At 46.0% G+C, this 13,017-nt stretch overlaps 1 protein-coding gene across 1 annotated transcript in view; it reads right to left on the minus strand.

The window, feature by feature from the left end:
* Window positions 1-13,017, minus strand: part of SLIT1 (slit guidance ligand 1) — a 584,144-nt gene that overhangs the window by 61,460 nt on the left and 509,667 nt on the right. Inside the window, exons 26-27 of the mRNA XM_030202872.1 lie at window positions 11,670-11,833; window positions 1,248-1,372 (exon numbers count right to left, since the gene is read on the minus strand). Coding sequence (XP_030058732.1) covers window positions 1,248-1,372; window positions 11,670-11,833 — 289 coding nt within the window. The remainder of the gene's footprint in view (window positions 1-1,247; window positions 1,373-11,669; window positions 11,834-13,017) is intronic.

The following is a 13,017-nucleotide window of genomic DNA, read 5'->3' on the forward strand; positions in this document are numbered from 1 at the left end:
GGGCTTAATTCACTAAACATTATTTCTCATGCTGCATAAATCAGGCCCTACCAGTAAATAGTTATCACAGTGTTTGTGCATTTTTCCTAAGGGAGTGTGTCGTCCTCTACTAAGCTATATATATCCAATCAGTATATACCAGTGGCTGTAAAATTGTGTGACTAGATCCATTGGTGGCACTCTGAAAACGTTCAGATGGGGTCCTGAGATGAATCCCTCATTGTGGGCAAGTACCCAGAATAATTCAAGTCTGAAAAGCACAAGAAGGTGGCTTTAAAACCTTGCACACTCTGTGCTGAAGGAGTTAAAACCACTGCATTTTAACCTGGATTTTAACACCATTTCATGGAGTGAAAGCAGGTCCCACTGAGCTTTTTACACTTCCTGAAGTAAAGGTTTGGGGCCTACTGACTGTGTGGAAGCATGCCAAAATACCAAACAAAACAGAGTGCACACCAACAGCTGCAGTTCCACACCAGATACAGACAGGGCCGCTGAGAGACTGAGCCGGGCCCCCCCCCCCCCCCCCCCCAATTGCTACTACTGTTGCCTCCCACTCCTGCTCCCAGGCCGCCGGTGCCGCAGTCCCCAGTCTCCACCTGCCTACCCTCAGCTCCATCGACAGCCCCCTTCTGTCTGCCACCAGGCCCTTTCATTAAAAAAAAAAAAAATCTCTAAATCGGCAGCACAGCGCCAGCGAGCAGCGCCTCACCACTGTGTGAAAGCGGCAAATCGCCTCTCCTCGGGCCTTCCCTCACTGTGCCCCGCCCTTGCGGAAATAAGAAGTTACATCAGACGAGGGCAGGACACAGTGAGGGAAGGCCCGAGGTGATCTGTGCTGCCAATCAGAGATTTTTTTTTTAATGCATGGGGCCCGGTGGCAGACAGAAGGGGGCTGTCGATGGAGCTGAGGGTAGGCAGGTGGAGACTGGGGACTGCGGCGCCTGGGAGCAGGAGAGAGATCCTGGCGCTGGGCCCGGGGAATTTTGTCCCCCCTGCCCCCCTCTCTCGGCGGCTCTGGCTACAGAAGTGTAAAGGTAACTAGTGTGAACTTGCATAGATCACTGCCCATAGTTTACCTGTTTATAGTGTATTCCCTAACTCTGTGGCATGTGCCACAGTGGAGCCCTGAACATTGCGCCTAGAACTAACAGGTTTACCTAGTTTCTGCTTCCTCTGAGATGCAGTGGAGTTTATTTCGCAGTGGGCAGCTATGACTTGGTGCATGCACTTTCCAGATTCCTTACCTTGTAGCCTTCCGGGCAGGCACATTTGTAAAACTCGACTGGGTCATTTCGACAGATGGCTTGGTTCTGACATGGGCTGGACAGGCAAGGATTGCACTTTGCCTGAACATTCAAGCTCGGAGGACCTAGGGAATGCAATTATTTCTAGAAGTCATTAATGAGTTCCATTAACATGCAACTTTGCTGATATTATTTTTAGTAATCTGTTATTTCAAATGTGCATGGTTTTTTTTTTCTGTTTTTAGAATCAAAAGATTGCAGGCAGTTATGTTTTCTTCCTATTAACACAAAGTAGGTGAAACCTGTTCATACTGCAGGTTCCTCATTAGTAGTCCAGCATTTTGGCATCTACTACGCAAAATTCTGAGCATTGGAAAAAGATACAAAGCCAAATTTCAAAGGAATGGGCAGCAGCAGGGCCGCTGAGAGGGGGGGACAGGGGGGACAAAATTCCCGGGGCCCGGGCCTCCAAGGGGGCCCGGCGCCACAGTCCCACCCGCCACCGGGCCCCTTCCACCCGAACCCCGCCAGCAGAAGTGCTGTCTTCTGACTCCGGCGTGCGCGGCCCACACAGACGCGCTCCTCTCAGCTGATCTTCACTGTACTCTGCAGGGCTTCTGTGTGTCTGTGCGTCTGACGTGCAGGACGTCAGACACACAGAAGCCCTGCAGAGTACAGCGAAGATCAGCTGAGAGGAGCGCGTCTGTGTGGGCCGTGCACGCCGGAGTCAGAACAAAAGACAGCACTTCTGCTGGCGGGGTTCGGGTGGAAGGGGCCCAGCCCGGTGGCGGAGGCAGGTGGGACTGTGGCGCCGGGGGGGGGGGGGGGGCGATGACAACCTGGGGGGTGGCAGTGGGGACGGGGCCAGGGGCCCGGGAGCGGCCTTGTCCCGGGCCCGACCCAGTCTCTTGGCGGCCCTGGGCAGCAGGATACATATCTAACAGCAAAACTATCTCCACTAATGTAAACAAGCAGTGTTTGCAATGGGTATAATCTAAATAGCTTCAACAACTTAATAAATTATAATAACTTGTAAAAAATGTAGAGCAAAAAATCCTCCACCTTTACCTCTTCAGAACATCCTGTTATATGTAAAGAACAATCTTAAATATACACTTATCTTTATGAAAATAAGCTTCACAGCTTGTCCTACCCCCGACAGCAATCAGTGTTTTGCTAAAAGAAAAAGCTGTTTTGGGCATAAGGACCAAAACCTTTTTAAGGCACTGAACAATGTTCCTTCAAATATTTGTTTACATTTCTGCAGGATAAATATCTCATGACAGCCATTTTTCTCACATGGGCAGTTTGCAAGATAGAGGCCAAGTAAATTGCGACCAGATGGACAAGAATGAAATGTCCAGTGTCTTCCTATAAGCTGCCCAAAAGGATCTGGAAACTGGTCCATATTAAATTAGCAGAAAAAACATGTGGAGGGGCATAATTGAACGGGGACGACCATCTCTAAGGACGTTCCGGCGAAGGGGAGGGGAAACCCGTATTATCGAAACAAGATGGACGTCCATCTTTCGTTTCGATAATACGGTCAGGGACTCCCAAATCTCAACATTTAGGTTGACCTTAGAGATGGTCGTCCCCGGTTTTCGGCCATAATGGAAAACGAGGACGCCCATCTCAGAAAGGACCAAATCCAAGCCATTTGGTCGTGGGAGGAGCCAGCATTTGTAGTGCACTGGTCCCCCTCACATGCCAGGACACCAACCGGGCACCCTAGGGGGCACTGCAGTGGACTTCACAAATTGTTCCCAGGTGCATAGCTCCCTTACCTTGGGTGCTGAGCCCCCCAACCCCACTCCCCACAACTGTACACCACTACCATAGCCCTTAGGAATGAAGGGTGGCACCTACATGTGGGTACAGTGGGTTTCGGGTGGGTTTTGGAGGGCTCACATTTACCACCACAAGTGTAACAGGTGGGGGGGAGATGGGCCTTGGTCCGCCTGCCTGAAGTGCACTGCACCCACTAAAAACTGCTCCAGGGACCTGCATACTGCTGTGATGGAGCTGGGTATGACATTTTAGGCTGGCATAGAGGCTGGAAAAAAATGTTTTTTAAATTCTTTTTTTAGGGTGGGAGGGGGTTGGTGACCATTGGGGGAGTAAGGGGAGGTCATCCCCGATTCCCTCCGGTGGTCATCTGGTCAGTTCGGGCACCTTTTCGAGGCTTGGTCGTCAAAAAAAAGGGACCAAGTAAAGTTGACCAAATGCTCGTGAGGGACGCCCTTCTTTTTTCCATTATCGGCTAAGGGCCCATCTGTTAACCACGCCCCCGTCTCGCCTTTGGTACACTGCTGACATGGAAAGCAGTTGAGGATGCAAAAAAATCGGCTTTCGATTATGCCGATTTGGGCGACCTCGGGAGAAGGATGCCCATCTCCCGATTTGTGTCAGAAGATGGGCGTCCTTCCCTTTTGAAAATAAGCTAGATAGTGGCCACATATGTAAAAGTGGATTCCTACAGGCACTTTTCTAAGTATTCAGTAGCAGTACCGCAGAAGACCTGGATATGATTTCCAAGCTCAGTCTCTGCTTCTCAGGTTGGACAACACCCCCGTCCTCTGAAGCAGGGAATTCCCAGTCATTGCTAGCACCAGCCTAGAAGGACTCAGTGCATGGCTACCACGTTCCAGAGAAAATTGTGGTAAGTTGACCCTGGCAGGACTGTACTACACCCTAGATCAGTGGTTGCCAAACCTGATCCTTGACGCACCCCAGCCAGTCAGGTTTTCAGGATATCCACAATGAATATTCATATGGAGGCAGTGCATGCAAATCTCTAGATGAATATTAATGGTGAATATCCTGAAAACCTGACAAGCTGGGGTGCCTCCAGGACCAGGTTTGGGATCCACTGCCCTAGGTAATTCGAAATTAAGGCTCAGTGTGCTGTTGTCCCAGTAGGGGCTGGATCTGGTTGATTTGGAAGCCCAAAAGAAACAGGAAGAAAATATGTGACACAACTGAAATAAATCTATATTGCACAGAACCCAAGAGTTCTGAGTTAATGCTGTCGCACACATTTTGACAGTTTCATACACCATTTACCTGATTAAGTACTAATTTGCCCAGGCAAAAGGGCCATATGAAAACTGCTCATCCTTAACGTGGCTGACAGCATGCAGTGGAATGTGCACAATGTGAGGGCTTTCAGCTACATTAGAAGCTGGTGTTCCCAGGAACTTCCCAGGCATGTTTAGATAGGGGAAGGAAGCTAATGAACATAGGTTGTATTTTCAAAACTATCTGTGTTAATTTCCATGAAAAACAAGCATTTGCAGAATAACGGAGTTGCAAAACGCAGAGTACCTGTTTCAGTTTTGGAAGTGAAAGTAAACACAGAGTTTCCCTTTGAAAATTTCATACAAACACAGTAAACTTTGCACCAGAGTAAACTACTGTGAAAGTGATCCTTTAAATCTACAAACATTTTACTCCTGCTGCTTTAAAGTAAAATGCAACTCCAGTAACTTCACAGGAAATGCAGTGGAAACCAGGAGCGTCGCAAGTGGCAAATGCGCCTTATGTGACATGCCCCTAACTGCTCGCATTGCACTCCCACCCCGCCCACATTGGTGACATCAACAAGGGCAGCCAATGGACTGGGTACAATTCTGGCACCATGGCTTTCCTTGCGCTCTCTTGTGCGGCTGCTCATAGCCAGCTACAGCCCTGGTTGAAACTAACAGAGTTCAAAAATTAGTTTTCCCATTTGGTGTTTATGGCTAAAACCCTAAGTCTCAGGATGCTAAGTCTGCATTAAAAGAGTTAAGGTGTTGCCTTGAAACAAGTGTTGGCACCTCAACCCCCGACTTACTCGTCAAGATAAGGGTATATAGATCCCTGAGCAAAACAGAAAAGATAAGTATGGACTGAAAAATGTAATAAATAGAAAAAAGTTATTCTAAAGAAATTACAAAAAGTGAAAAGATTTTAAAAAGAGTTAAAAAAAAGGTTTTCAAAATATTCGATCATGGACCGATGATCAAGCGAGAGACTTGTCTCTTAAGGAAGTCCACCTCTGATGGTCCTTTACAACTTAGGGGCCCTATTAACTAAGCCGCACTAGAGGTGCGCTAGTGCTTTTAGTACGAGCTAACTGTGTAGGCGCCCACAATATTCCTATGGGCGCCTACACAGCGCGCGCTAATTTTGTGAACGTGCTAAAAACGCTAGCACACCTTAGTAAACAGGGCCCTAAATGTTTGAATTGGGAGAAACTACAGACGTGGCACAATTATATTGGTATAAAACCCTTTCTAAACAGTAGGCAGAACAACTTGCCATATCCAACTTCTTATGGCAGCCAGGACTGTTAGCTCACCAGTATCTGTTGTGTTTTTTTCTTACCCTCTGTTGAATGTTCGTTTATATTTGTTAGGGCAAAATATCTGGTTTCTGTGCAAACCTGGTGGAATTACAAAATCCGTTCCATTCTCTGTGGCATGAGAGATTATTGGGTTGCTTTTGAAAAAAAAAACTTATTAGGATTTATTTACTGCCTTTCTGAAGAAATTCACCTAAGGGAGTGTACAGTAAAAACAATCTGGACATAGGCAATAGATAATTACAGCAGTAAAAACATACAAGTAACAGTACACAGTATGGCACAGTATGCTACTTAACAATGTCACCACAATGCACAATATGGGCCCTTTTACTAAGACGCGTAGGCGCCTACGTGCGTACAACACACATCAAATTAGAACTACCGCCCGGCTACCGTGTGCCCTTGGCGGTGTGTATTTCTGTCCCTTAGCCCCCCAGGGAGGGAAAACACAGATAAGAAAGAGAACTTAGACTCCGTTAGGTGCAGCCAGTAAATTACCTTTATTAGTATCTCACAGAGCCAAAAAATACAAAAAATAGTTCTCTCTCTTGGAGCAGGTTGTCAGTCAGCAGCGCACATCCTGAAAGACGAGACTGCTCTGCTAACACCTCCTGGACATCACATATATACTGTTGCAAATTACATTTCTCATAAATCATGTGATTTCCCCTAAACTGAAATCAGAAAGTAGCCTATACCATATATAGGTGTATCAGTCTCTCCTGACATTGTGGGCACATGCACCCTTAGTGGCCATTGGCTAATCACTTATCTGTTCTGCGTGCACAGTCAGAACAATACCCTTGAATCCTCTCTCTGTCTCTCTCCACAAATGCAACATACTGGTAGGCTTCACTGTGTCCTCAGTCTCTTAGCACGTCCCAAGGTTACTTCAGCTGTAGCTAACTGTGCATCTGTGAAGTGTCTGTTCTCAGCTCATGAGACAGCACTAATTGTTACACAAGATGCTGAGTTAGCAGGCTAACATGTGAGAACCAACCTGACAGTACAGGCCTGTACAGGCCTTAGGCCTAGCCCTTAGTAATAGGCCAAGCACAGGAAGGCATATACAGCGGTAATTCTAATTTTGACACGTGTTGAAAATGCGAGGCAGAAAATAATTTCTATTTTCTACAGTGTGGTGCTAACCCTAATCGGCAGTGTACACGTGCTGATGATTACAGCCCAGTTAATGAGTGAGACCTTACCGCTATGTCATTGGGTGGCGGTAAGATCTCAGGCACAAAATGGACGCGCACTGATTTTTATTTTGTCACACATCCATTTTAGGCAAAAAAAGGCCTTTTTTGCAGGCAAGCTGAAACATGGACCTGCGCGCATCCAATATATGTGCCTACACCAGCACAGGCCATGTTTCGGCATGCATTAGTAAAAGGGCCTCTAAGGCCTTAACACACAGTTATCACAGTAAGGGCCCCTTTTTAACAAGCAGCGATAAAAGAGGCCCTCTGGTGGTGTCAGCGTGTGGGTACACTGCGCGCCGAGGCCCCCTTTTACCACCAACAAGAAAAGGAAATTCTGGGCAGGGGACAGAAATGGCCGTGCAGTAAGTGAAACACTTGCTGTGCGGCCATTTCCCAGGGGAGCCTTTAGGAGGCAGTAAGAGCTCCTGCGCTACCCTGGCAGTAACCAGGCAGCGCCGATTAATGCCAGGTAAGCCTGAAAATGGCGCACGTTGGGGGCAGGTCCCTGAGGAAGGCTTTCTGCCAAAACTTGGCAGAGGTGGGTCATTATCCAAGGGTCAATATCCAATAAAGGGGTCCTTTATTGGAGTGGAGGAGTAGCCTAGTGGTTAGTGCAGCAGACCTTGATCCTGGGGAATTGGGTTCAATTCCCACTACAGCTCCTTGTGACTGTGGGCAAGTCACTTAACCCTCCATTGCCCCTGGTACAAAATAAATACCTGTATATAATAAGTAAACCACTTTGAATGTAGTTGGAAAATACCATAGAAAGGCAGTATACCAAGTCCCATTTCCCTTTCCCCTTTTACCAATGTGTGCTGAAAAATGGCCTGCGGTAGTGTAGACACGTGTTTTGGGCGCGCACAGAACCATTTTTCAGTGCACCTGCAAAAAATGCCTTTTTATCATTTTTGCCGTAAATGGACGTGCAGCAAAGTGAAAATTGCCGTGCGTCCATTTTGGGTCTGAGACCTTACCGCCAGCCATTGACCTAGTGGTAAAGACTCACGCAATAACCAGGTGGTAATGACCTACATGCGTCAAATATCACTTGGCGCGTGCCCAAAAATAAAAATTATTTTTCGGACGCAAGTATCGGATGAGTGCCAAACATGAAATTACCGCAAGAGCCACATGTTAGCCGGGCGGTAACTCCATTTTGGCAAGCGTTGGGCGCACGTAGACGCTTATGCGGCTTAGTAAAAGGGCCCCAAATTGTATGTGGCAAATACCTTGTTGTTTTCTCCTTCTCTGGACCACTTCTGCTGTTTGTTGCTGCTTAAAAATTGTTGATAACCATTTGATTTTTTTATCGCTCTGGCCCAAATCCGACCCTTTCTTATACAGATAGTACCAGGCTCAGATTTTTTTCAGGCCAATATTATCTGTGCAAGTTTTTAAAAATCTACTGATAATAAAGTTATACATTCACTGATCTCCTATAAACAGATAACCTTCATTGGAATATCAAGCCCATTATTTCTCTTATTTATTTAACCCCCTACCCCTCCACAATTTTCAGTTCCTGGTTCTGGCTTTTGCTTTTTGGGCCAGAGCTGTGGCTGACAAGCCTAACTATTAAAGGTGCTGGTTATGGCTCTTATTTCAAACCTATTCTATAAAGAAAACTAGGTGCATACTTTCCTGAATGTACTTACGTTTAAGGCGCGAGCACTTACACCAGCCCTCTAGCTCAGTGTTTCCCCAAGTCCAGTCCTGGAATACCCCTTGCCAGTCAGCTTTTCAAGATATCCGTAATGAATATGCATGAAAGATTTCCATATAATGGAGGCAGTGTATGCAAATCAAGTTCAAGCATATTCACTGTGGATATCCTGAAAACCTGACTGGCAAGGGATACTCCAGGATTAGACTTGGGAAACACTGCTCTAGCAAGTGTAAATGCCTATGCCTAGTTGTGTGATAGACTGCCTATAAATTATAGTATTCTACAGTTTAACTCTGAGCCCTGTCCATGTTCCACTCATGTGCTCATCCATTGGTAAAGTACACAGCATCAATCATGACACATAATTTTCCACTAGTCAAGAGTTCTATAAGATCTCATTTTATTGACTTCTCCATTTAGGAACCTGCCTACAACTAGACGGTAACTTATGGAATTACCTTCCTAATTCTTTTGTTCTTGGAGGAGTGGCCTAGTGGTTAGGGTGGTGGACTTTGGTCCTGAGGAACTGAGTTTGATTCCCACTTCAGGCACAGGCAGCTCCTTGTGACTCTGGGCAAGTCACTTAACCCTCCATTGCCGCATTGAGCCTGCCATGAGTGGGAAAGCGTGGGGTACAAATGTAACAAAAAAAAAAAAAATTTTTTTTGCATCAACCATAACAATTAACTTTCTCTGCTTAAGTATTATAGGTTTATAGAGTTTATTTATATTTGTTACATTTGTATCCCACATTTTCCCACCTATTTGTAGGCTCAATGTGGCTTACATAGTACCGGAGAGGCGTTTGCAGACTCCGGTGTAAACAAATACAAAGTGATGTTGTGGTAAGATAAAGTACATGTGGCACAGCCACATTAGGGAATCGTACAACGGAAGAGTTGTGTTATGTCCATTACGCACTTTAGTTTTGTTGTGTTGCACAGATCAGGCATTTATGTTGGATTGGAAGGGTATGCCATTTTAAACAGGTTAGTTTTTAGTTTTTTCCGGAAGTTTAGGTGGTCGTATGTGGTTTTCAAGGCTTTTGGTAAAGCGTTCCACAGTTGGGTGCCTATGTAGGAAAAATTGGATGCGTAAGTTGATTTGTATTTGAGTCCTTTGCAGCTTGGGTAGTGCAGATTTAGGTACGTTTGTGTTGATTCGGATGTGTTTATGGTTGGTAGGTCGATCAAGTTTGTCATGTATCCTGTGGCTTCGCCATACATAATTTTGTGAACCAGAGTGCAGATTTTGAAAGCAATGTGTTCTTTGATTGGGAGCCAGTGTAGTTTTTCACGGAGGGGTTTTGCGCTTTCAAATCGCGTTTTTCCGAACATAAGCCTAGCTGCCGTGTTTTGAGCTGTCTGAAGTTTCTTTAATGTTTGTTCTTTGCATCCCGCATAAATTCCATTGCAGTAGTCTACATGGCTTAGTACCATTGATTGTATCAGGTTGCGAAATGTTTCGCTCGGGAAGAATTGTTTCACGCGTTTCAGTTACACAAATAACCCCCTAAAAATTGAACCCTAAGTGCAGGGCTGCCGAGAGGGGGGGCAGGGGGGACAAAATTCCCCAGGCCCGGGCCTCCAAGGGGGGCCCGGCGCCGCAGTCCCCTCCACCCGTCCCCCTCCGGGCTGGGCCCCCTGAATTAAAATCATAGCGCCTCACCTCGACCTCGCTCCATGTGAAAGAAGCGCAGCAGCGGCAGTCTGCAGATCGCCCCCCTTCGGGCCTTCCCTCCCTGTGTCCCGGCGGGAGGGAAGGCCCGAAGGGCGGCGATCTGCAGACTGCCGCTGCTGCGTTTCTTTCACATGGAGCGAGGTCAAGGTGAGGCGCTATGATCTTAATTCAGGGGGACCCGGCCCGGTGGTGGACGTAGGGGGGGCGGCGGTGGGGGGGGGGCCTTGCCCCGGGCCCGGCCCAGTCTCTCAGCAGCCCTGCCTAAGTGCTATTTATAAAGAGAGCTAAAAGCAGGCGTAAATGCCGGTGCCCAACTTAGGTGTGCTTTGGCTGAAGTCTTTAAAACTGCGCACAACTTTTTGGAATGCCCCCGACAAGACCCTGGCCACTCACCCTTTTCAGTTATGCGCGATTGCCGTGCACTATTCTGTAAAGCACAGTGCCTAACTTCAATTTACTGCCCCCATTGAAAAATGCCTTTTTCCCCAGCCACGGTAAAAAAAATGGCCCAGCGCGCACCAAAAACACAAACCTACACTAGCACAGTCAACTTTTTACCGCAGCTTAGTAATAGGACCCTCTGTTAGTTATGCGTGTAACTTTATATGAAAATTAGCTGCTAATTGGCTTTTACAACAAATTATTGGCTATAAGTGGTGTTAATTGGCAGTAATAAATTATACACAGAACTGCAATTAGTTAGGATTCTAGAAATTTTCTGCTATTGAGTGGGGAAGCTATTGCTTGCCCTAGGATCAGTAGCATGGAATGTTGCTACTATTTGGGTGTCTGGCAGGTACTTGTGACCTGGATTGGCCACTGTTGGAAGCAGGATACTAGTCTAGATGGACCATTGGTCTGATCCGGTATAGCTATTCTTATGTTCTACAGTGTGCAACTGAAGAGAGGAGTGAACCTTGTGGGGACATGGGCGGGTCAGAAGTGTGGCTAACACTTACATGCACATGTTATAAAGTACTGGCAGTTAGGCGCCTAACTGTGAACTTACATTAGTATTTTATATCGGCAGTTTCACACACAATTGCCATTATAGAATTTGCACTCAGCGCACATCATTCTGGCACCTAACCTTAAGTGATCTACAGAGAATTACCTCCAATGTGTTCTATACAGAAACATAGTCTCTGGCTCATGGCCAAGAATCATCACTGCAAAAACTGGAATAAGCAAGGCCTTAAATAATGGGGGGAAAATCTGGGTATTTGCAAATGAAGGCTCACTGTGCAATTGCCCAGTAGAGACTGGTTTTGTCTGAACTGGAAGCTCAAAAGACCAGACGAAACCTGCCAGGTCAAAATTCAATAAAAAAAAAATCATATAAAATTAAGATGCCGTAAAAACCTAGAAATGAAAAATAAAGTTCTGTAGCCTTGGCCGTCAAGAAAACAAAAGCTGAATACATACACTGCCTGTGGAGATCAATTAAATCTTATAGTTAACTGCCCTCCATCAGGGAACATAAATAATGGTGAAAGAGATAAAAAAGAGGAATGCTTCACCTTGGCATTCAAACTTCTTGGCAGGTGTGGTAAGAAGCAGCTTTCCGTCCATATCACTGGGTCCAGCACAGCGGGCAATACCAGGTTCCTTGTACCCTGTTTTGACCCACCCTGAAAGCCAACGCAAGTTACAGTCACAGTACAGGGGGTTGGCACCAATTGCCCTGAGAAATTATAGAGGATAAAAGAAAGAGAAAAGAAAATCAGACAAGATAAAGAGACCCACCTTCAGAGCTTCCAAATATAAGTAAAAACAGACTTGTGGTTTCAGTTTTCTAAAAGATTCGGAATGGTGTGATTATTTGGCTGCTTTGATTTTGGAACTGCACTAAAACTGTATGACATACAACCAGCAGTCCCAGACTGTGTCATCATAGCTTCCATTAGGGATGTGTACTTGATTGTAACAATAGGAAGCCCCCAAAATTTGATTTCCCCTGTGTCGTAAATAATGAGTACTCTTTGCAAATAGCGTGCTCAATTTCAGAACAGTATGCACTGTTTTGGAGAATGAGTAACAGTAACGATATTGCTCACAAAACAAAAATATATTTTACAAAAAAGAAAAAAAAACAGAAGAAAATGAAAATTCCCATGAACGACATGGGAAACTAAACAAACTGAAACTTTTGAGGTTGCACACCCCTACTTTCCACATGCTATAGGCATTCAATGTTAGTATCATTTAATATATGCTACTCTATGTATTACTGTACTCTTTCTCTCTCTCTCTCTCTCTCTCTCTCTGATGCAGGGTTGGTTTGAGTGAAACCCCAATGCTCAAGCCAATAAGCAGAGTACCTGTCGGAGACTCACTTCTCCTCTTCCAGTTCCACACTATGAATCTGTCTTGCCATTATACCATCATTAACTTCTTTAGTAGAAATCTCTCTCCATATATTGAAAAAACAAGTCTGACCACAGTGATCCATGCCATGATAACATCATGACTAGACTACTGTAATGCCCTGTATACTGGTCAAACCAAAAAAAGCTTACATCAGCTCCAACTAATTCAGAATGGTGCAACCTGACTGATAAAAGGCTGCAAGTTGCGTGATCACATCACACCCTTCCTTCAAAAACTACACTGGCCACCAGTACTTTACTCGATCTCACTGCCCCACCCTCGGAGGGAAGGGAAGGCTGCATACGCATTCACTCTCTCACACATACTCACTCACTCTCTCTCTCTCACACAGCGCCTGCCATACCACCCCCAGCAACGCTGACCCCCCTCCAAGCCCTCCGCCACCCCCTCCCAGTTTGGCAGTCCCCACTGAGTTCAGCAGCCCAGCAACACTGACCTTGACTTACCCAGTCGAGGTTACGGCGGCCGGCAGCAGCG

This window comes from Microcaecilia unicolor, chromosome 5 (assembly GCF_901765095.1).
Source record: "Microcaecilia unicolor chromosome 5, aMicUni1.1, whole genome shotgun sequence".
In the NCBI taxonomy this organism is placed as follows: domain Eukaryota; kingdom Metazoa; phylum Chordata; class Amphibia; order Gymnophiona; family Siphonopidae; genus Microcaecilia; species Microcaecilia unicolor.